This window comes from Vigna radiata, chromosome 7, assembly GCF_000741045.1.
Source record: "Vigna radiata var. radiata cultivar VC1973A chromosome 7, Vradiata_ver6, whole genome shotgun sequence".
Classification (NCBI taxonomy): Eukaryota; Viridiplantae; Streptophyta; class Magnoliopsida; order Fabales; family Fabaceae; genus Vigna; species Vigna radiata.
In genome coordinates, this window is record NC_028357.1 from 6,916,155 (window position 1) to 6,942,597 (window position 26,443).

General features: G+C 30.9%; 2 protein-coding genes across 2 annotated transcripts; one reads left to right on the forward strand and one right to left on the reverse strand.

Moving 5' to 3' along the window:
• Positions 1-5,374: 5,374 nt before the first annotated feature.
• Positions 5,375-6,300, reverse strand: LOC106768081. The gene is made up of 2 exons (XM_022784419.1): positions 5,748-6,300; positions 5,375-5,679 (listed from the first exon to the last, which is right to left on the reverse strand). Exon 1 carries the CDS (start codon positions 6,159-6,161, stop codon positions 5,757-5,759), a length of 405 nt encoding a protein of 134 aa, XP_022640140.1. The 5' UTR covers positions 6,162-6,300; the 3' UTR covers positions 5,375-5,679; positions 5,748-5,756.
• Positions 6,301-20,564: 14,264 nt separating this feature from the next.
• Positions 20,565-22,277, forward strand: LOC106768042 (cell number regulator 2-like). Its single transcript, XM_014653008.2, has 4 exons — positions 20,565-20,818; positions 20,930-21,001; positions 21,110-21,322; positions 22,031-22,277. Exons 1-4 carry the CDS (start codon positions 20,605-20,607, stop codon positions 22,105-22,107), a joined length of 576 nt encoding a protein of 191 aa, XP_014508494.1. The 5' UTR covers positions 20,565-20,604; the 3' UTR covers positions 22,108-22,277.
• Positions 22,278-26,443: the final 4,166 nt, after the last annotated feature.

Sequence of the window (26,443 nt, forward strand, 5' to 3'; positions counted from 1 at the left end):
AACAGAGTATATAAGAAGTTTTATGATAACAAACATCAAGCTAAACCTCGTTTACCATTGGGCCAAAACTGGGATTAAAGACTGTATGTTTTTTAAGAAGTAGTTGATGACCCGATCTTCTGACAATAATAGGTGTTATAAATGCAAAGTAAGTTTAGAAGAGGAAGACAATATAAGAAGAGTTTTAAAGAAGTGATGATGTATACAATGTTAAATTTTATTTTCTAAGACGAGATTTTAAATTAATAAGAATGAAAGAATTTGATGTCATTAAAGAATATTATTATAGAATAAAAAAATAGTTAGTCAAATTTGAGCATGGGGAGAAAATATTTTTGACAAAAAATCTTTAAAAAAACATTTAATATCTATTTTCCAAAAATTTGATTCAATTGCAACCATAATTGAACAAACAAAATATTAGGCTACATTGTTAGTAATACAAGTAGTGGATTCTCTTGAAACTTATGAACAAAGATTGAAAAGGAGTAAAAAAGACTTAGTTGAAAATTTCTTTCAATGAAAACTAAAACTACCATATCATAATAAAGAATATGAAGGAAATAAAAGTAAAGGTGATGAGTGCATATTTATGCTCTCATTTAGCCTTTAATATTGAATTCTTAATTGGTTTTTGTACTTTAAAAGAATATCTTAATTAATATTTGTTATAATTGGGTTTATTGAGCATGAGATATTAAAACAAGATAAAAATAAATTTTTAGTTGCATTAATATTCTTTGGCTATTTTGAGGTGTGTTAGTGTAGCTGCAACAATCGGCTAAAGTTTCATGACACCTTAAAGATGAATCCAAGAATAACAAATAATCAAGACTACATGAAGTCAATCCAAGAATAGTATGAAAAAGTGAATAAATTTGGCTAAGCTAAGAAGAGGGAAGAGGTAACAAAAGTTGGATTGGATCTTGTGGTTTTCTCTATTTTTCTACAAAAAGGGATTTGATAATTGATGAATGTTTATGATAAAAGATAATTTCGAAAAAATATATCTTAATATATTTTATTTGATATTGTTAAATAATTACCTTGTTTAACTATATCAGTAAATATCAAAAGATAATTACCTTGTTAAACAAAATATATTTTCAAATATTTTTAGATCTCTACAATAATCAAATATATCTTGAAGATATTGGATTATTTAGAATATAATTTGAAAATATTACATTATCAGACAAGAGATTTTATCAACAAAAAATATCTTCCAAATAATTTTATAATCATCTAAATCTATTAATTATTTGGAAGATATAAGATAAAAGATTTTATCAATAGAATATTCAGAATCCAACCCAATCAAGCCCTATACGAAGAGATCCAGGGGAAGAAGAAATCATAACCCATTTATAAACTCCTCCATTGGAAGTGTCAGAGCGGCTGCAACGGAATGGTTAGCGTGGAATAACAAACCAAGAGAGGTTTTAATATAAACGTGTGCCTTTTAATTTCTACTCAATTTATTTTACTACGCAAATAATAAATATAAATAAAAGAGTAAGGTTGAGAGAAATTTGCACGGATGATTTTTATACTGGTTCGGATCTTACCAATCCTACGTCCAGTCACTTATCTCAAACCGAGATAAACAGTTTACTAATCACAAAACAATTACAAATTACAATCACAAAGAAATAATTTGTAAGAGTTTAGAAACCACCTCTCTTGATACCACAAGAGATGAATTTGCACCTCCTTTGAGTCTTCACAAAGGATGAAACACCTCCTCTGAATACTTCACGAAGGATGATCCTCTTCCACACACCTCCTTAGATGCACCAAGGATGGACCGACTATTTCCTCTGTCACCGTATCAACACTTCACCAGCTCCACAAACAAGAGTTTCACAAGCCGAACAAGAACACACACTTCTCAAGAGTTTCTGAGTTCTTAAGCACAAGGGAAGAGTTGTTTTTGAAAGAAACAATGAGCCAATTTATATACTCAACCAAAAACTCTTCCATTCTACGAAACTGGCCATTTAACGCTTTTAATCGATTAATACAAGTGTTAATTTATTAAATGAGTACAATGGCTAGTTTTCAAAAAACTAGAAAACTCCAACAACTAGTTTTAATCGATTATTCTTAGGATTAATCGATTAGCTAATCGATTAAAATATGTATTAATCGATTATTTCCATACCAGTTGAGTTTTCAGCACCTGTAATATTTTAATCGATTAATACTTGATTTAATCGATTAAAACCGTGCGTTTTTTTATTCTGAACAGCAAATATAAAATATGAAGGTACAAGAATCAAAACCTACTACAAATCTAAGTCTTAAACTTTTAAACTACAATTATTACAAAAGCTTTTTATAACAAAAATAAGTCTTCAAAGGATCTTCATGAATCTTGATATATCTTAACTTGATTTGGACATCATCAAAACTTTACTTTCATCATTTTGCTAACAGGAAGCAATCATTCATCACTCCTCCCATTTTATTTTACCATGTATTTTACTCCATTCATGGAGGGCTAAACTTCTAGGGCTATTCCACTATAATTTCATCATGGATTCTGAGGTTAATTTGAATAAATGTATTTGTTTCTTTTGATTATTGATTTGAGTTATCCTCTTTCTATATCTTTCATCTCTCAATCACATTAAAAGTAATGATTTTTGCATTATAAAATGTTTGAATCTACATGCATATTGATCATATGAGTTCAAGGGTTTGTAGGTTTGATTGAGAATGTACTTTGATTGAACTTAGGAACTTTCATATGATTAAATGATTTTTTGCTACTAATTGAGAATATACTTTGATTGGTGGTAAGAATTTCAACTATAATTAATTGAGAATTTACTTTGATTAATTAACTTTTAATTTGGTTAGGAGATTTAAGAATAGACATGATTAATTTCATTAGCATAGCCTTTTACTTTTATTTTTAAGCATTGCATAGCATTTACTAATCTTTCAGAGTCTCCATAAGAATCAAGTATTGGAAAGAAATTTCGTATTCGTTGGAAACGACTCAGGGTTACTTTAAACATATTTATTTTCTTGACTACTAACCTGACAATACTGAAATTGCCTTGTAAAGTAGTATTAATTTGATAACTTCAACAACAACGTATTAAAATGAGAAATTACAAGAAATAAAGAAAATTCTAGAAGCTTATTTATGACCCATCAAGGAAAATATCCTTCATGTGGCATCTGTAAAAAGACAAATCACTTGGAAAAAAATTGTTGGCATAATGAAAAACCTTAATGTCAACATTGTAAGAAATTTGGACACATGGAAAAAAATTGTTGCAACAAGAATCAACAAGCAAAGAATCAAAAGAATAAAAAGAATCAGAAGGGAGATGGTTCTTGGATAGTGGGTGTAATAATCACATGACTAATGATCTAAGCATCTTTAAAGAAATCGAAAACTCTATTAGAGTTGAAGTACGATTGGGGAATGGTACAATGATGGAATCTAAAGGCAAAGGCATTGTCATGTTGAAGACTAAAAAAGGAACGAGACTCATTAATGACGTCCTACTAATACCCAATCGTAAAGAAAATTTCTTAAGCATTGGCTAAATATGGAGAAAGTTTATAGTTTTCATTTTGAAAGATATACATGTTCTATCTGACAACTAAATGCAAGAGATAGGTCAAGTTAAAATGGAAGAGGGGAACAAAGGTTTTCCAACAAATTTCAAATATGCTACTAACATTGCCATGAAAGTGCAAGTCAATGATTCATGGTTATGGCATAAAAGATTCAACCACTTCAATTTCCATGCCATGAAGTTGCTATATCACAAGAATATGATGAGAAATCTTCCATCTTTAAGAGATAGTGATGAAGCCTATGAAGAATGTCTTTGGGAAAGCAACATAGACTACCATTCTCTACCGAAAAAACTTGGAGAGCAAAAGAATTGCTAAAGTTAATCTACACTCACATTTCTAGGCCAATGAGAACACCACCATTACAACAACAAAAGCAAAGCAAAAATATATAAAATTACTTAGATGTGATTGAGAGAGTAAGAACCACACTGTAATGAAGATGGCAAAACCAATGCTAAAAGAGAAAAGTGTGCCTAACACTTTTTGGGCCAGTCTACACTACAATTTACATTTTAAACAGATATCTAATCAAGATAGTCCAAGACAAGACTCTTATTAAACCTTGGAGTGGAAGAAAGCCATTAGATAAACACCTACGAGTATTTGGATCTATCTACTACATACATGTTATTGATCAAGGAGGCATAAGCTTGAAGACAAGACTGTACGAGGAATATTCTTAGGATATAACACATTGTCAAAAGGCTATCGAGTCTATAACCTATGAACAAAAATGCTCATCATTAGTCGAGTCAAGATGTTAAGGTTGATGAAAATGCTTCTTGGAATTGGGAAGAAGAGAAAGTTATTAAAAGCAACATTTTAGTTCTAATGCAACAATCTTAAAAAGAAACTCAAGAAAAGGTAGGAGATTCATGTACGCTTTTTCCACCTTAACAAAAACAGCAAGAAGATTTTTCATCAGAATCCATTCCAAGACGAGTAAGATCTTTGGTAGACATATACAAAACTTGCCGTATGTCTATGATTGAGATTAATTGTTATGAAGAAACATCAATGCAAGAAGTATATGAGTCAAGGTTATAGAAGAAGAGATTAAGATGATTAAAAAGAATAACACTTAGGACCTTTGCTTCTCAACTCTGTTTAAGATAAATTATATGTATCAATCTATTTTATTCCATGATAGTACTGAATTTCATTTTTCTGTCTCTCTAGTTCTCCTAACACTTGAATACTTTTCCTTAAATAGGAAAGTATGGCATTTTACTTATTGATAAAAATTCAGGAATTTGATTTAATAAATTTATTGTTTTTGTAAGTATACGATAGTAATTGGTATTTTTTTTTAATTTTTATCAATAATGATTGAGGTTGGTTGTCTTTCTCTAGCAAAAATAGCTTTTGAGTAAGCAAAATCAGTGCTAGAAGGCATTTGCACCCGAAACTATTTAAAAAATAAAGTTATTTATCATTGCGCATTAAAATTGTATATAAAATTTGAAACTGATTTACAGTGAACTCAGTTTGCAAGTTTAAATATTATTCAAACTAAAGTTTGGAAATGATAATATATTTTGACAATATTTTTTTATAATATTTTAACATAATTTATTTATTATTTTTTTATTGGTCTAAAATTATTTTATAATCAATAATAATAATTATAAACATCATCACGAACTAATTAGATAATGACACACTGTTAAAATGGTGTGAAAAAAAAAATGTTGTGAAAGGATTATTATCTTAAATGAAAATATGCAGCATAAGATGTAGTAGAGAACTTGAAGAAGAAGAAGATGCTTGATTACGTAGTAGTGGTACTAATAACAACTAGCAAGTCACTTTCTATTAAACAAAAGCCACTTCTACTGATGTACTACACAAAGAAAAATACTCATTGACACATGGAAGTTGTTCAACTGCAAATTTTTTGTACAAAGATTACTACTTTCTTTCTACTACTACATAGGTGGGGAAGATAACTTAGGTTAAATTTAACATAAGGGTTGAGAAGGAAGTCAGACCAAAATTCTTGCAATTCATATGTCTTTAGATATTAGTAATGTCATCCCATCCTTGAGAAATGAATGCTTCTACAACTTACACCACCTTCATAAAACAAGGATATTTAGTATCAAAAGATAAAGAGCTAAAAAATATGGTTGACATTATCTTACCATTTTGTCTTAGGTAACAGTCTTGTCTCCTTGTCCCGAAGTAAACCCTTTTTCATTACCAACTCTCTGCTGAAATCCATCATTCTTGTTGTTCTTATCTTTCTTAGATGAAACCCTCCTGAGGCCTAATCGCTCCTTCCACCGACTTGAACTCTTTGGTATTCTTGCTAACTCCTCTTCATAGTCATCGTTAGCAAGCAACTCATCCCTCAAAGTCACCTTCTTGGAGCAGTCACTACTCTTCAGAGGCAACAGCATGCCCTGGAAAAAAGCTTCATCTGCTGATATCATAGAATTGTTCTTCACAGAGAATTCAAAATCCGAAGAGACAGGATCTTCTGTGTATATATTTTCATGCTTGATTGCCTGCTGGGAAACCACAAAATCATAGGAGAAGGAGATTCTGGGGTCCATGATTGAAGCTCATGCACTACTACAGAACTTTGAGATTATAGAGCAGGGACAAATATGGGAAAAACTTATATATATATTACTGTTTTCGGTCAGTCTGAAGGGTTAATTTCCAAATGCAGGTGCTTGCTTGCTTGCTTGCCCTTATATAATGATGGGGATTCTATTATGTGTGTGTGTGTTTAGTGGACATAACATGTTGTTTAGATTTGTCTTTTTATGCTAGGAATGCGGGTCTTCACCTTTAAGTGTTTAACAGTTACCTGATACTATTGACCAATTGCAGAAAAAATCTTTAAAAAAATGTGTTCCTTTATCTATATTATACATTGTTTAAGATTTTGATGATATGAATTCTGAGGGTCATGTGGGTTAAGTCAGATTGTTTAGCATGTCTGTATTATATTCTTCTCTTGTTCTGTCAAATATTGGAAAAGCTAGTTGTAAGCACAAGAAGGAAACAATGAAAGAGTAATAATTCATGCGGCAAAGAATCTTTGAGTTGAAGTATCGAGCTTCACGTGTTTGTTTTTGCAAGTGTTGTTCACATGAAATCCACATTCTGAGTGTGTGGACTAGGTTTTATATATTGGTTGGCAATTGAGCTTAGGACAAATGGTCGCATGCTGCATCGTAGATTGATGTTTGTTATTAGCAGAAGATTAATGAAAAGCAGCACATAGCTATGAGAGCCTGTCCCCCTTTTTGTCTCCCATCCTGTTAGCAAACTTTGTCTCTTGTAATCCGATAAATGATGCTTTTACTTCTTATTATTCTATTTTAATATATACCATCCAATCAACGAAGCTTTAGTCCTTATTATTCTAATCTAATCCAATATCATATATGCTCACACTCAATGCTCGAGGCTCATTTTACTATGTCAGATCCACAAACCCTCTCTACTTTATTGTCGCATGCCATGCATGAATCTTGTGCAAAACGTAACACAGTAATCTCTTTGGATTATCTTGCTCAAGGGACCTGTAAACTTTTAATTGCTTTATTTAATCCTGCCAAATATGCCTCTTTTTCCTTATTTCTTACTTTATCAGTTTAGTCTATAGTACCTTAATTTTAAAATCAATACACAACGTATCCAACTTTGATCCTGTTTGGAAAAATATAGGTCAAAGAGTCATACCACCATGTTATACCACTACATACTCGTTCTTTTAACACAAGTTAATGGTATAGACATTCTGTTTCACCTGTTGTCAGGTTATTATTAGATCGTCCATTAATTTTACTTTCAGGTTGAGATGTTTATACTTCGATACGAAAGAAGTGTTTTTGAAAATCTCATATCGACTAAAAATAAAATCAATTTATAATATATAAGTAGAGTACAACATTCTTAACAAGTCGATTTTGAATTAGATTTAAAGCCTGTTTCTTAACTTATCACATGATAATAATAGGTTAAATTAAATCCGACATCAAACATTTTGCAGTTAGAACTTGATTAAATAAAGTTGTGACAAAAACTTGTGAAAATGATTTCTATAGGGGATTTCTTTTTTCTTGGGGTTAAGATTATTATGGTGTGAACGGATGTTGGTAGTTGTTGGAACCCTAGCACAAGTGATCACGGATTCGTAATTAAGGTGACTCTAGAGGAGAATCTACCCCAATTTTCTCGAGACATTCGAATTTCAACATTTTAAAAGAGAATCGATACTTTATAGCCTTCATTAGGTCGGCAAGAAAATGTTGAACCCTAGTTAACTCATCAACTTAATTATCAATGGTTAACCAAAGAGATTAGGTCATACTGAAGAAACCAGTGAAAAGAGTTATTTCCGTCACAGATTTAACTTCGAACAAAGAAGAATTTAACGTAAAAAATTTACACAGATACATTATTTATATTTAACGTAAGAATTTGGATTCTGTTTTAGTGTTCTTTGTTAAGGTTAGTGGTCTAAACATTCGTTTCCATTTTGAAATTAATACCTTCATAGTTTAGGTATATACAGCAATACAACCTTCCTTCTCTGACTTACTTATGTACAGTAATTTAGATTATTTTCTTGTATACCTTATTTTTAGGTTAGATTAGACTTCTTCATTCAAGATTTACTTGAAAGTTATATTGTATTTGGAAGGTTAGATTAGACTTCTTCATTCAAGATTTACTATTTGGAAATTTTTTTAGTTAAAACTTTGGTTTGAGTTAATTTAAATTATTTTAGAAGTTTAAAATTTAAATCATTTTAGAAATTTAAAATTTAGGTCAGTTTTAATTAAATCTCACTTCAATTTATGTTAAGAGTAAGAGTAATTTATTTAACATATTTAACAAAGATAAAATTATTTTAAAAAATTCAACTTTTATAATTCTTTGAAAACAAGCAAGAAAAAGTTAGTATCAATGAATGTAAAAAAAAAATATGTTTTTCAAACTATCATTTTTCTCATGTTAAATCTAATATCATTTTTATTAAACTAAGAGACCAATCATCTGAGTAATAAATTAAAACTCAAATTGTAAGAAAACTTAGGACTGCTGAAAATCTTCATAGGGAGATCCGTAATTTCGTGGCTATTAAAATTATAATTATATAAACATTATGTGGTTGGATAAAAATATTGTTAAAAATATTTATGTAGGATTTTATGGAATGAATTATTTTGACAGCATTATATTATTTATAAAGAATTATATAACTTCTTCCCAATAAAATTTAATTACATTTTTTATTTGGAAATGTTAGGTTCTCATTTGTGCTAGGGGTGAAAAAAAAAGAAACTGAGGAAACTATTGCATCCGAATAAACTGAATGAAAAAAAAAAAAAAACGGTGGATCAGTTTTACATGAATTTGGATAGAAAAATAATTTTTTTTCTATTTTCTACATTCATTTAATATTATTTTGGTTTAAATCGTTTTTTGTCCTAAGTTAAAAGCTGGTGTTCATTTTGCACATCATAGAAATTAAAGGTTTACATTTTTAAAAATGAGTACTAAACTGAACACTAACTTTTAACTTAGGAACCACAAAATTTAAACCTATTATTTTTTTCTATTTTTTACATTTTTCTTTTTTAAAAGTTATAATTTTATATTTTTATTATCATTTTATCTTTATATTTTATATGAAATAAACGTAGAAGTGTAACATGAAAGGATTGCTAGTTTGATAAAAACGGGTACAAAAGATGGATAATAACGAGGAAAAAATATTTGAAAAAAAAAATTTCTTTTAACAACATTTTTTTAACAATTTTTTGATAACGTATATGTGACATATTATGATTGGTTTGTTTTAAATATTTTTTTAAATATAAATTTAAATAAATAATTACACGTGTTCTGTTGTAAAAAAATTATAGAAAATTTTTGTCAAAATATCATCATTTGAAAATACCTAAAATATTATTATGAAGGTCGATATTTTGACAACTTTTTTTAAGAATTTTTTGATAACAAATTATTATTTTATTTATGTTTAAAAAAAAATTTGAAATAAACTAATTACAACTGTATATGTTGTAAAAAAAAATTGTTAAATTTTTTTTATTAAAACAATTTTTTCCTATTATTATAATTTTTTAAGAATAGAAACACTCTCTTTGGGAACAAACTCTAGTAGTTGTATGCCCCTGCTTTTCATTCTTCTTCCCCAACTTCAAATCCTTCGTTGAAACCGCTTCCGCCATGCTCCCATCACGTGCCTTTCTTCATCGCATTCTCCGTAACCTTTGCACGGAGAAGCAGCTGCAGCTGCAACTCCCCAAAACCACGACAAGCTCCTCCTCCCCAGGATCAGAGCCCCGTAGGGACGTGGAATGAGAAGAAGTAGTGCGAATCATTTGGGTCACGACAATCTCATCCTTCAATAGTGGCCATTGGATCTTTTCGGCGACGCACACATAGGGGGAGTCAGCAGAATAGGCTTCCACAGGAAAGAGGTTTTGAATGTGGTCGTTGTGGACAGTGGAAGTACAAAACCTTTGTAAGGTAACATTGATTTCCCCTTTTCTTTATGATGACACCCAAGGCACATGAGTTTTTCAAATGCTGATTCTTTGGTTTTCTTCAAATATTGATTTACTTTTCTTTATTCTCACTATTGATTAATTTTATCCATTATACACTAAAACTTTTTTTCTTAAGAATATATCTACTAGAAATTTGATTGCTTCTCACAAACTCTTTATTCTCTGTCAATATTGTTCTACAATATTAGAAAGGTTAAACAATTAAATTTATATATAGAATTCTCTAAAATAAATTACAAATATATGATTGGTAGTTATTGACTATGACTTCTTCATTACAAATGTAATGGAGAGACATATAGTTAAGAATTGCTTCCAAATTCACAACAAGCTAACCAGCCAAACCCTACAAAACTGAACCTGAACCTGCAGGAGTAGACCATAATGTTCCTCTTTCGAAAAATACAAAAAAAAAAAGAAGAGAAAATCAAATGTTAGTGGTAAGAAAACAACTTATGTTGTTTGGGATCACTTCACAAGATCTCTTGAATCCACATATTCAATTGCAACATGTAATCATTATGGTAAGCAATTTAGATGTGATCCAAAGACACATGGAATATCTAATCTTCTTAATCACCTTACAAGGTTATTTTCTAAATATCCATTTGCTACCACTAATGACTCCAACCAAACAACTCTCACATTTAAAAGTGGTGATAGTAATAGTCTTCTTGCAACCCTCGAAAGGCAATTTCTATATTGTCATTGTGGATGAACAACCATTCAGGGTGGTAGAGGGTGAGGGTTTTAAGAACTTGTGTAGATAATTACAACCTTTGTTTGTTATCCCATCAAGCTTCACAATAGCTAGAGATTGTTTTCAGTTGTATATGATGAAAAAGTTATGTTTTAAGTCAAATTGTGCTAGAGTTGCACTCGCTACCAATTGTTGGACATCAATTCAAAATTTAAATTACCTAACACTCACTACACATTTCATAGGCAATTATTGAAGGTATCAAAAAAGGATAATTAGTTTTTTATTCATACCTAATTATAAAGGGGAAACGATATGAAGAAAAGTTGAAGAAGTTTTAAGGGAATGGAGAGTAAGTAATGTGTCCATACTCACAGTTGATAATGTATCATCTAATGATGTGGCTGCTATATATTTTATAAAAGAAAAAAAAAAAAAAAAACTGAAGAATATGGGTGGATTAGATGAACAATTTTTCCATATGAGATGTTATGCTCATATGCATAAACTTACTTGTGAGTGATGGCTTAAAAAAGTTGCACAATTCAATAACAAGTATTAGGAATACCGTCAGATTTGAAAGGTCTTCACCACAAAGATTGACTAAGTTTAGAGATTGCATAGAGTTTTCAAATATTGATTGCAAAAATTTATTGTGTCTTGATGTTAGAACCAACAACAAAATTTCAAGTTGTATTTGAAAACCTTGACAATGAAGACTATATGGGTTTTTTTTGGTGATGAAGGTCTCCCAACTACTAGTGATTGGAAACATGTCCATGATTTTAAGTTTCTAAAAATTTTCTATGAAGTCATAGTTAATCCTTCATTTTTTTTTCTCCTTTTTCGTTTATAAAATTTCCTTTCTAGTTTTAGTTAGTTTGTAATTTTCTTCGATTAGAATAGATTTTTAGCTTTTGTATAAAAAGTAGAGTTTTATGACTTTAAAAAGCTTCTCTTAAATAGTGTTTTCTTGTAAATAATAATTTTTTATTTCTTTAGAAAATAAATAAATAAAAATAAAAATAAAAAATAAAGTACATTCTTGCCTAGATAGGTCTCTTGCTTTGCATTTTCGGACTTTAACCATGCTCTAATATTCTCAAATTGAAGAATAGCCCCTAGTCAAAGAAGGCTGACTTGGTCAAATCAGAGGGCTTCAACCCATTTGCTTTTGAGCCCAAAATGCATAGCTGCATAGAGAATTGGACAGCCCGCGCCCAATTGAATCGAAATTCCCCTTTGTATGTTGATATAGCTGCTGAACCAGGGAGCACAGGCAAGCAGGGGTGAAGGCTTGAAGTTGAGTCAATATGCTGTCCAAAGAGGCACTAAGTGAGAACTTGGTTTTAGTTGAGAGGGTAATGTGCAAAAACCCTTTGGTACGAAAGTTGCAGTTTGGGAGCTGAGGGTTAGGTCCTTCGTTATTCTTGTCCTTTTTTGTAAAATAAGTCTTAGTTTTCTTTTAAAAAGGGAGGTGTAAGCATCTAAGAGAGAGTTGGCGTATCGGCTCGGTTTCTTTCCTCCTTCTTTTTTGCTGCTTAGAGTAAAGTGTAGTTTAGGAGTCTTCGTCTTCACCAAGAGTAGATAGAGAGTTTGTGAAAATTGTGGAGGGTTCAACCAATAACACATAATATTTTGATCTTTATTGAATGCAAAGTAGCCTTTGGAGAGGGGAATGCTACGTGAGAGGAGTCTTGTAAGTACAAAGTGACCACAAAATCCTTGAGTAAACCTCTTTGTAATATTTTTCTTCTTGAATCTAATGCAATTGCAAATTTGTTTCCCTTAGTTTCAATGTTGATTCTGTTTTACCTATATCAAATTTATTTTCTTGCACTTGATCTTTCTGAATTTTAATTTCCAGACTTTGTACCATGCTACTTGCATTGATTTTAATGTTTTACCCATTTACAATTCAATTTTGTTATTTTCCAATAAGTCTTCTTGAGTCAAGATTCCATTTAATACACCAACGAGAACAAGAACTTTTCACTCTAGATCATGTTCAATTTTGCTATTTGGTGCAATTTATTGTCTTAGTTTCGTTTTGGTGGAGTGGTATGAAGAAAGATGTGACTGAGTTTGTATCATCTTATTTGATTTGTTAGAAGGCAAAAGTGGAATATTAGAGTTCGGGAGAAATGTTACATCAATTGGGAATACCTTAGTGGAAATTGGACATTATATTTATGGATTTTGTAACTCATTTTCTTAGATCATTAGAAGGACATGATTCCATTTGGGTAATTGAGGACACAATGACTAAGTATGTTCATTTCTCGCCAATAAATCAGCAAATGTCATTGGAGAAGCTAGCCGAATTGTATATTTGTGAGATTGTATGGTTGCATGGAGTGCTTGCAAGTATTGTTTTGGATAGAGATTTGAGGTTTAAAACTAGGTTTTGGCAGACTTTGCAAAAAGCTTTGGGAAATCAGCGGAGATTGAGTTCGACTTATCATTCTTAGATCGATGAATAGTCTGAAAGGACCATTCAATCCTTGGAAGATTTGTTGAGGATGTGTGTCTTGGATCATCTTGGGTGATGGAAAGAGGTTCTATCGTTGGTTGAGTTCATTAATATTAACCATTTTAACATCGTGATGACACCATTTGAAGCTCTGTATGGAAGGTGTCAGGATGGTGAATCAGTTACTGTAGGTCCAGAGTTGTTATAACAAACTCTTGATAAGGGGAAAATGATACAAGAGCGAATGAGAGCAACACGAAGTAGGCAGAAGATTTATGTTGACCAAAGGAGAAGATCTTTGGAGTTTGAAGTTGAAAATCATGTGTTTATGCGAATGACACCAACAGTAAGAGTTGAGAGGACTATTAAGTCAAGGAAGTTGAGGCCAAAGTTTATTGGACCATATCAAGTGCTTAGGAGGATTGGTCCAGCAGCCTATGAGAGATAGCACTACCATCTCGGTTAGGAAACTTGCACAATGTTTTTCATGTGTCTCAATTGAGGAAGTATATGTCAGATCCAAGTCATGTGTTAGAAGTGGATGACATTCAAGTTAAAGAAGATTTAACCATTAAAGCAAGACCAGTACGAGTGCTAGATGTGCAAACTAAAACATTGTGAGGAAAGGATATTCACATAGTGAAGGTGTTATGGGATAAAGCTACGCAAGAAATGACTTGAGAGTTAGAGAAAGTTATGAAGAATGAGTATCCTTATCTTTCTGGTAAGTGGATCAATTTTCGGGGGCGAAAATTCTTTTAAGGAGGGGTAAATGTAACTCGAGAAAAATGTGGTAATTAGGAAATAAAGTGGGTTTGAGATTTGAGTGTTATTGCTTGGAACAAAGTCCAATCCAATTTCTATATAAAGAGACTACGGGAAACACATATGTGGAGCTTAAGAACCCTTTGGGCGTTTAAATTCCGTCCTCTCTTTTCTCTCATGTTCTTCACCTTCTCTTCTTCTGTTTTATGTTTTTTTCTACATTCTAAGGAGTGTTAAACCTCTAGGGTTGATTCTACTATAATTTCTTAATTAGATTATAAGGTTAGATGAATAAATTTGCTTTTTTTTTTTTATTCTTGTTCTGATTTATTTTTATCTATGTCTTTTGCTTCATAATCAAGTAGAAGTAATGATTATTACATTATAGCAAGTTAGCATGGTGTTAAATCTACATAACATATCAATCGTATGAGTCCAAGGGTTTTTTATTTTATTTAAAATTTACTTTGATTAAAGTTACAAACTTTCATGTGATTGAATAGGTTTTTGCCAATAATTGAGAATGTACTTTAATTAATAGTAAAAACTTTAGCAATAATTAATAAAAAATATACTTTGGTTAATTAATTTTTTACTTGGTATAAGAAGTAAAAGAATAGACTATCATTAGACATAGTAATATTTGATTAAGAATGGACTTTCTATATAAAGTTCTTGGTCTTAATTGAAAATGTACTTTGATTAATAATGATAATACTAACAAATTAATTGAGAATTTACAATGATTCATTTGAAATTCTAAGACAATAATTAATTGAACAATAATCTTTAGATAATCAATGATGAATCTTATTTTGAAAAAGCATTGAAACCAACATATTTTCTTTATCATTATTTTTATCTTTTTAATATTTTTATAATTTATTTCTCTTTCTTATTTTATTTTATTCTTTAATCTTTTATTGATCTTTATCTTTGTTATTGTTTTTGTTTTACTAACCATTTTGTATACTTTTTATAAAAACTAATTTATTAAGAATCGATTCTCTATTATTTGAGAAATGATGACTTAAGACTTATCTTTTCTATTTTATTTGCTATTATTTTAACAATACTAAAATTATTGTAGTTTAATAATATTAATTTAATCACGGCAATAATAACAATATCAAATATCTATTATTTATTATCACTTCGAATTTAGAAGAGAAACACAAAAGAATGGTTAAACGACAACTCCCAACAAAAACATGACACACTAAATCCTCTTTATATACAAACAATTTTGTAATGTTATAGAATACTTTTTCTGTGATAGAATAAACTTGCAGAAAAAATTGTGTATAAAAGCTTTTAAGATCATTGTGTCTTTCTTTTATGCATTCATTCTTCTCTTCTGATATAGTCTTTAAATGAATATGATTGTGTCGCTTCAAACTTCATCTTAATAGTGTTATATATTCGAATATTCTATATCCGTCTTGTATTATTAAGTGGAATCTTCCTTTAAAAACACTTAATCTCAATATACTTATAACAGTTGTGATAAAAGAAGCAATGAAACAAAACAATTTGCAGTTTGTATATTATAAGTTTTTCTTTTGTTTAGAAAGTTTTATTAATGTTAACTTGTATCCTAATATATATTGCGTGGTGAGTACCTTCATTTGTTGTATGATTAATTGATTTGTGAAAAAGACCATTAATAAAGATATTATTACTCATTTAATATTTATAAGATAGACGCAACCTATATATAAACACTCTACAGTACAAGAATTTTAAATGGTCTATTATACAGAATATTCATTTTATTATATACTATTTATTTGACAAAATCCTGTTTTTATAATATAAGGTAATCATAAAAGTATAATTTTATTTATTATTATCAAAACCTAATAATAGGTTCTCTAGAGAATACTTAGATTGTCTGCTTGTTCATAATGTTAACATTTTTTTTCATGCTCTTATGTCCAAAGAATAAATTTTAAGTTATAATATTTGCTAACCTATAATTCTAAACATATCTAATTGGTCTGGATGATATTCGCATGGTCAAAACGATTCCTTTTAAAAAAAAATTAATCTATATATTCATAGTAATATTTGCCATGGTTATTTAATTGTTCAAAAGTTAGAAAATAATTTTGTTGATTTTTTTTATTTTACAATAGCTTTTATATATATATATATATATATATATATATATATATATATATATATATATATATATATATATATGTATTATATGTATTATATGTATGTTCAAATATATTTTGACTTTATCAACATTCTCTTTCTAAGATAACTTAGTGCAAAAACACACCAGGTATGTCGCATGCCAAGACTTCAGTGTTACCTATCAAAGGTTGAGTGTTGTCTCTTAAGGGCCATATGTTGCATGTCGAGGACCGAGTGCTATCTATCGAAAGCTAAGTGTAATTGAGGGTCATATGTCGTACATTGAGTGTAGACAGCTACCTGTTGATAAGTGTCTAATTTAAGTGAATTTTAAGATAATTTTGGCACTTATCTTCTTTTCATTTTTCTTACATTATGGTTAATTCACTCCTATTTAGTTTGTTTTACAGTTCTTGATATCAAATAGAAAGTCAAAGTTTTAAGCAACATACAACAAACTAACTTCAACACGTCTACAACGTGAAATTTGGACTTTTGCCACACAAAGAAAACTCACCTTAAAAGAAAACTCACCTTAAAAGAAAACCTCAAACCTTAACCTAAGGCTTAAGCCATGAAGAATCCTTCACTTAGAAGTAATCTCAGGAGGCTCCAACATAGAACACAAGACCTAAGCCACAAAGGAAACCTAGCTTGGGAGGAAACTGCACAAGTAGAGCCATGGAAGCGCGAGATTTGAGCCATAGAGGAAACCCATCTTGGTGGGAAACCTTAAGCAACCACCTTTGAAACGATCTAGAATATAACTTTTACAGCTTAAGCCCAAAAAAGTATAGCTTAAGCTGCAAAAAGGTAGTTTGAAAAGATCTAGAATAAATCCTCTATGGCTCAAGTGCCAAAAGTTGTGGCTCAAGCCACACCCTAGACAGTTATAAATATAGACCTCATGTCTTCATTTTAGGCATTGAGTGGACGACTAAATATGTATTAATACAGTAGGAATGAGTATGTGAGGCTTGAGAGAGATGATTTCATTGTAAATCTTATGTCTAAATGTTAATGGGATCGCATTGCAATATTCTATGAGTAATTGAACTCTCTTATTTTGAGATTGGATGTAATCAATTCTAACTCTTTGTACTTCTACTTCTTAGAATTTATTTATGCTTTCATTCAATCTATTTACAAATTTGGTTTATACTTATTAATGGATGAATTGATCACTCATTTTATTTCATTGGCTTGGGATTGAGTGGAAACTAGTTTCAAGTTCTAGTCCAATTAATTCTCCTATATAACATCACATTCAGACCCGACGTCTATATGGGTGACGTTAATCGGACGTCAGACTCTGCAGATCCGACGTCGTTATAGACGTTGGTTAAGTTCCATGTCTGACGTCTATACAGACGTCGGTCCATGCAATTAACATATGTCTAAGAGCACTATAAAGACGTTAGACATGGCACTAATCGACGTCTAAGTGCACAATAGACGTCGGATATGGCATTAACCGACGTCTACTGAGTATTTGTTGTATTTTAATGCAGTTTTGCTCGTATCTTTGGGTAGCGTTGTAGCACCTCCTCCCTTTGCTAGCTTCTTCATAAGAAAAAATTGCATATTTTGCATCTCTTATAGCATTTCAACCCAAAACAGAACCTGGGTCGTTGCCTAATTCCATTCCAACCGCCAAAGAAAAATAATACAGTGACATGGAAACTAGGCAGGGACCCAGGTTCGGCTTTAGGTTGAAATGCCATAAGAGATCCAAAAGACGCAAGTTTTTCTTATGAGGAAGCTAGCAAAGGGAGAAGGTACACTATGCTACCCAAAGACACGAGAAAAATCGCATCAAAACACAACGAAAACTCATTTTAATCGGTTCAAGCGAAAGATAATACATCAAAGATTAATTTAATCGGAGTAAACGTAAGATTAAACGGTTCAAAAGAGATCAAATGCACCTGGAAATGCAATGTTGCAGAGAGAAAAGGCGCAGGAAGACGATGAAGTGCGCTTAACTGTTGGTTCATAATGGTTTACTTAAAAGGATATCAGACGTATATTCTTGAAAATACGTTGGGGATCTCACTAATGAGACGTCTATTTAATTTAAAAATTAATATTCGTGGTACATATAGACGTTGGATGTAGGGGGCGTCGACGTCTGTAATCGCATATAGACATCATTATGGAGGGATTTGACATCTAGATAGCGGAAAGAAATGACTTTTCACCTACCTGACAGACATATAGACGTCGGTTAGGGGGCACCGACGTCTATAATATTATAGACGTCGGTGTCCCTCCTAAAAGACGTCTATATGGCGGAAAGAAATGACTTTTCATCTACTTGTCAGGCATATAGACGTCAATTAGGAGGGGCCCTGACGTCTATTATGTTATAGACGTCGGGGCCCCTCCGAACTGACGTTTATATGCCCACTTATTTACGAAAATATCACCGATCAATAATTTACATTGAGTGTTTTCTGGTCCGATATCTATGAGGTGACGTTAAAGTCTAATTTTGCACTAGTAGTAATTTTTAAATATTTATCTATAATTAAAAAGGTTATTTCTAAAAGTTATTGTAAGTAAAAAGGTTAGAATTATTTTTTAAGAGAATATTAATTTTATTAAAAAAATTGTAATATGTTATCACTATTTTGACAAAAAAAAAATTCTAATAAAAGTGAAAAAAAAATTAAGCCAGATTGTTTAATGATAATGACATTTATACATACAAAAGGAAAAATGACATGAAATTCATAATAATGCAATAAATAAAATAATCTACTGTATAGTCCTCATATCTGATTATTCGTTTTTATATCAATTAAATATATCTAAATTTTGTTGTTTCTAATTACAATCTTTGATTAAATATCATAAGATTTTATTTTTAATGTTTAAAACTAAAAATCTTGATTGAATAAGATAATATATTTTTATAAAAAAATTCTTAAAATCTTTTTGAAATCTAATTGAATATATCTCTAGGTTTGAAACTTTATGGTATACAGTTTTCAATACCAGTTATAATTTATTACAAAGGTTTATTGAAGTCAATGTGTAAACTATATATTCCTCAGGTTGCAGAGATATTAGAAAAGGCCAAAAAGAAAATATTACAAATGTAAGATTGTTTGAGATATCTTATGATTTAAAGATAATAAACATCGTAAGTTGAGATGACTGAGTTGGTCACCAGATTATATCCCAACCTCAACATATATCGTAATTTTTGTTTCTTTAGCTTCTTTTTTTTCTCCTCTTGCACATGTTGCAGATATTATAATTTTGTCTGGTTGATCAGAAAACACTGTAAATTACATCCTTCGGTTGTTGAGCAGACTATAACATTTTTGGTTGTTAAATAGCTTATATTGCATTGACTTGTTATTTATTTTATATCCCTATCCCTGTCTTGCAACCCCTTTTGATCCGTATGCTACAATGCCAAGTAATCATTGGTGCCTAAATTTACAGCTTGCGTCATACCAAATGATAAAATATTTTGTATTCACACTTGTATCAAAATGAATATAATGTTCTTGACCATCTCCAAGTCACTATGTATCATACCACTAGGATATGACAATGGGTTGAGTCGGGAGGAATAGTGTCTACTTATAATCCGATTTGATAAAAATAAATTTATCCAAAACTTGATCTGTTACTTTTATGGATATTTACTTAAAAAATATTCGGAGATATTTTAAAATCTGTAGATACCTGTGGATATCTATAAATATTTTAAAAATATATATTTTTATAAATTATTAAAATAAAATTTAAATAGAATTAAAAAATATATAAAATATAATATAAATTAAATTAAAATTTAATTTTAATTAAATTTAATCTTGTAAAATATAAATTAATATTTATTTTAATTAAATTTATTTAATAAAATATAAATTAAATTTTTATTTTTATTTTATGTAAATAGTAAATATTCACTATTCATAACAGTATAATATTCACATCCGATTTATTTATAAGTAGATATTAAAATATCCGTCACTTATAAATAAATTACAAATAGTAAATATCCGGAAATAATAATTATTCATGCATGCAAATTCTTCTACCATTCTTACATGTAATCATAAATTGTCTTCTCTTCCTATCCTTTTGTAGTAAGAATTTCGAGGAAGCACCTACCTTATAAAGTTCAATTATTTATGCTGATATTCAATGCTCATTTCATTACTAGTTGGTTCTTTTCTTTGCAACTTCTGATTATTAAAATAACCACAACAAAAAACTATTCACCAAAGCTAGTAATTAAATATAAAATGCTCATATATACACTAACATAAGCCAGAAAAGTTTGCCTTCCTTAGAGGGTCATTGCAGGAACGTAAATCTAGCTAAGTCTGAGAAAAATGTATCCTGCAGTGGATGAACATGATGAGGCATATGAAGTTCATCATAGCCATCCAAGCTATATTGTTCCAGTGGTGGTTCCTCCAACTTATGGCCGTCCCCATATACCATCTTATGCACCTCCATACATCAGCAACAGTGTTAGGGGTCCTGTGATCAGGACACCGCGATGGTCAACTGGTCTTTGTCGTTGTCTTGATGATCCTGGAAACTGTAAGACTAAGAACTCATGAATCAATCATGTGGGTTCATTATTTTTGTTGTCTTTAGTGTACAAACATCAAACAATTGACATAGTATGGTTGTTTTTTGTTGTTGTCTAAGGTTTGGTTACTTGCTTCTGCCCTTGTGTTACATTCGGATTTATAGCAGAAATAATAGATAAAGGCAATAGAAGTAAGTTTTTGTGCATTAATCATGAGTACAATATATATTCAAGGTGATGACTCATAATGGTTATATCTACTGCTATTTCTCTTGTCTTTTTTCTTGTTATATATGCAGCTTGCACTTGTAATGGGGCTATTTATGCGACACTGCTATCTCTGAGCGGGCTTGCATGCTTGTACTCATGCTATTATAGGTCAAAAATGAGGGCACAATATGACTTGCCTGAGGCTCCATGTATGGATTGCTTAGTTCATTTCTGTTGTGAAACCTGTGCTCTATGTCAGGAGTATAGAGAACTTAAAAACCGTGGATTTGATTTGAGCATAGGTAATGTTATCTTTAACTTTGGCTAACAAATATACTGTGCATCTCATCATCTTTAAGATCTCTTTGTTTCTTTTGCTGACAGGTTGAACTTTCTTTTTTACTGATTGGAACTATTTTATTGGTCAAACTTGCTTTGATATAATCCTTTGTCATCTTTCTCCCTCTAGATCTTACTTTTAAGCTAGAGTAGTTTATTGCTATATTTTCCTGGAACTTGTAAGTAAAATATTTCTGGAACTTGTAAGTAAAATATTTTGACAACTATCATATTTCATACTACCATGAAATTTACCAATTTACATATGGTTTTAGTTCTAAATTTAATTCAATTATATTAACTTTGGTTTTTACATGTTAAATAGTATTTTAGATTAATACTTAAAGATACATTACAACTCAAAGTCAATATAAAAGATTGCTTAACAGAAAAAAAAGTTAACATCATTCTATCTTTTAATTTTTTTAGTTTTGAAACAAAAATATATTAAAGTTAGTTTAAGATATAGATGAATTCCAATTTTATGTGTAAGTTTAAGGTTGTGGTGTGATTGTTTACTCTAAAAGGTTTGGTAATCAATGTATAATTTTCCTTATTATGCTGACAAGTGAAGCATAAAACTTCACCTTTGTGTTCTTAGCAATCCTTTCTCATTTCAAAGGATATGAGATAAAACTAACTTGTTTTGAGGGCAATGAACTGAAATATAGGTTGGGAAGCCAACAGGGAAAGGCAAGGACAAGGAGCTATACTATCACCTGTAATATCACAGTCTATGACAAGATGAAAAGGGATACATCTTTAGGAGCCTTTTGAGGCAACCCTCGTAGCAGTTGGTGCTGTTAATTTCAACTGCTTGCTGTTTGCTGGTTGATTCCAGTGTTTTGTGTCTTTGTCCACATAGTAATGTATCTTGATGGATGTACCGCCTATTATTAAAAAGTGTGTTTAAGTCTAACTCAATCTCACAAAACCAGTTTGTAAGGTGAAGTTTGCACCTCACTTATATATTATAAATTAGTCTTATCTCTCTAATCGATGTGGGACTTCCAACACCTATAGTGATAAAGGCTGTGTTTTAAATGACTTATTACTAATGATTGCTAGCTTTTTTAGTCAGTTCATTACACTTGGAACAACATGTGAGTATCTAATCTAAGGCTTTAACATTAATAGCATGTTTTTTATGGCCACCAAATGAGAGGGAGAGTTGTATGTGTACTTGTGTAACTTTCATGAAAACTGAACGCAGATAAGTAAGTGAATATAATGAGTCTAGCAATCTATTATGAAGGTTTATATATCTAGACCACTCATGCATATCATAAATGACCATGACCATGATATTATGTGTCATTATGTTTTTTGTTTGTATATTTAAAACAGACTAATCACAAACTGTCAAATAAATGGTTGTAAAGAAGAATGTTAAAAATACATTTTCCATATAGTAAATATAAGCTTAATACTGGAAATTTCTACTATTTGGAAAGTAAGTTGTGTTTCTCTTCCCCCTTCAAAACTCCTGATCCATGTTAAATCTTTTAGCTTGCACCACTCAATATCTTTTATTAAACTCTATATATTAACAATTTTGTAACAGTGAGATTTTGGTTTGAATTCTTTTATTATCCCAGAAATGGAAAATTGTGCCAAATCTAACCTGCAGTTACCAGGCTCAATCTGATACAACCCATTCTAAGTTTAGTCTTATCAATACAAAAACTATTTTACCCTCAGAGGGCTATCCAATGAAAAGTTAAAATGAAAGAAATAAAACGAAGAGAAATAAAAATACAAAAAATATAAAGAAGTTTTTTATGGTGCCTAGCAAATCAATATCGTTAGCACGTGCTAATCATATATACAGAATAAATTATTAGAGCAGAGAACATAGAAGCTATCTAATTCAGTAATTTTAATAATGTAGATAGAATCTGCAGTGAAGATTTTATTTTTCTAACAGTTTAATATTCATAATTCAAGTTGACTGGAATCGAAGATAAAATAATGTTGGTAGCTATATTTTTCTTTCTTTCTATAATATATAAACTAAACAATTTTATTAAGAGAAACTATAGACTTTTCATCAGTTGAACTAACCAGCTTTAGTCTACACGATAGAGACTTGATAGTGTCATGCTCTCAAATATTATATATACAAAATTAGACAATATACTAGGTTAGTTATCTAAATGAATTAATCATTTCTAAAGTATTAGATTATATTGTAGTGTATTTGGTGTATTGCATGTTAAGTTTAATTTTAGAATGGACTATGTAGACGAACTAAGCATTTTGTACAAGCTTATCAACATTAAGAAGGGGTAAATAATATGTACAAACATACATCTATTTCATTTTATTTTTATGAAAATAAATATTTTATATTTAATGATAAATAATTTAAAATAAAAAAAAAATATTATCTAATTCTCATGTTCTAAGATTTTATAATTCTTTAATTTATAATATTAAACATGTTTATTAAATATTAAATTATTAAACTTCTTAGTTTAAGAAAATTTCATAAAGGAAAAAAAAAAGAATAGTCTTGTAAACAAACATATTATATATATATATATATATATATATATATATATATATATATATATATTTCTTCAAATAAATCAAATCACAAGGTTTTACTAATTAAGTTTTGTTTATGGTGTTTAGTTACAACCTAAATGAGTGATAATTAATTATGATAATAATTATACATATATTATATATATATATATATATATATATATATATATATATATATATATATTTCTTCAAATAAATCAAATCACAAGGTTTTACTAATTAAGTTTTGTTTATGGTGTTTAGTTACAACCTAAATGAGTGATAATTAATTATGATAATAATTATGCATGAATTTTTTTTATTAAGAGTTTATATATTTCTACTAGCAAAATCATAAAGTTAAAAATTGTGATGATGTCCAAATCAAGTTTCAAGTGTTCATTTTGCAAAAAGACCTTTATAAATACTTATTTTATATGTTAAAGCTTTTGTAACAAGTAGTTGGCTTTATATTGGTTCCATATAATTTATGCCTTAAAATTCATTTTAGAGTCGAAAGTTATGCAATAATCGATTATCTATGTAACGAGTGGAAATAAATAGGTCACTGCAGGGATAGAATGGGAAAAGGAAATGGAATATAAAGATGAGTCACATGGCCACATGACACCGTCTGTAGAAGGTAGTGGCAGACACAGACACGTGAGGGAGAGAAAGGAGAATACGCGGCTGAAGGATTTTGTATGGGGAAAGGATGGTTACAAAAAGGGAAATTAGTTATGCAATTAGGGAGGCAATGATTGGAAATTCTTCTCTTTCTCTCTAGAGTATTCCTTCATTGTTGAGAGATTTTTAATATTACAGTTTTTTTTTTGTTTGTATACTGTGATACCATTTGAACTCACAGTCAGAAATAATATTGGAATATACTACAATTCTTGGTGCATATTTTCTCTGTTTCATATCATTGTTAGATTGGCTCATAACAACTGGTGTTTTCATTGAACATGGTCGAGTCTTCCTATTCAAATGACTTCAGGCAGATCTTGGAACTAATGCAGAAACGCGAACGAGAGCACGCGGCAGAGATGCAAGAACTCTGTAATGCCATTGAAGATTTGAAGGAGAACATGGCCCATGGAGGAGCGAACTCACGCCATGCCTACGGACCATTTCAGGTCAGAAATGTCAAGCTGGATTTTCCGCGTTTTGATGGTTCGGACGTGTTACAAATGGATATTTAAAGCGGAGAAATTTTTCGAGTATTACGATACTCCGGATGAACAGCGATTGACCATAGCAGCGATTCATTTCGAGAAAGAAGTAGTGTCGTGGTATCAAATGATGCAACGAAATAATCCCATCGTTTCCTGGAATACCTTGGTCCGCTCCTTAGAGTTGGAATTTGGCCCTTCTCCCTTCGAATCTCCTAGATTTGCCCTGTTTAAACTCACCTAATCCACCTCTGTCAATGAGTATTATGTGCAGTTTACTGCCTTGGCTAAAAGTATTTATGGTGTTAGTAGTGAAGCCCTTCTCGATTGCTTCATCAGTGGGCTGAAACCAGACATTCGTCGGGAGGTCATAGCCCAAGCACCAAACACAATACTTAAAGCCATTTCCTTAGCCTGCTTGTTTGAAGAGAAATACTCCTTCAAACCACAACCATACCAACCCAACCCTTCCAGAAATACCACTCCAAACACCTCACCTACTACTACTCAATCTTACACAAATTCATCACAACAACCAATTCTCCCTACCCCTAACCAACGGCCTTTTCCCCAGACCTTTCGACCCAACACCATTAAACGTCTGTCACCTGCGGAAATGCAATCACGTAGGGAAAAAGGGCTATGTTATACATGTGATGAAAGGTTCACAGCAACCCATAAGTGGCCGAATCGTCAATATACCTTTCTCCAAGTTGAATATGAGGAGGAGGAGGAGACTGATACCGACATTCGTGCCTTAGAACAACACCTTGAACACCATCTTTCTATTAATGCCTTAAAGGGTACTATCGGTGTGGGAACTATGAGATTCCAAGGGTCATTACAAGGCATGACTATTCTGATAATTTCTTGCAACCATGAATCGCTCATTGCCTTAAGCTTCCGGTGGAGGAGATGTCATCACTGCAAGTTCTGGTAGGCAATGGAAGTGCCATGTCTACCGAAGGGCTTATCAAAGAAATCCAGGTTAAGGTGCAAGGCCATACACTTACACTTCCCGTGTACTTACTCCCTGTTTCTGGTGTTGATTTGATATTAGGTGTTACTTGGCTGGCAACTATCGGCCCACACATTGCTGATTATCGTTCACTAGCCTTAAAGTTTTATTTGGACAAAAAACTTATTACACTGCAAGGTGAGCTCCCAACTCTGCCTCAACCAGCAGAGCTACATCAGATGACTAGACTGTGCAAAACAGATGCTATTGCAGAGTTGTTTACCTTACAACTAACTCAACCTCTACCTCTAGAAGATGATGGATTAATTATACCAGAGAATATTGCACCAAAAATTGCACTTCTTCTTCACACTTACAGAACGATATTTGCCACACCAAAGGGTCTTCCCCCAAATAGATCT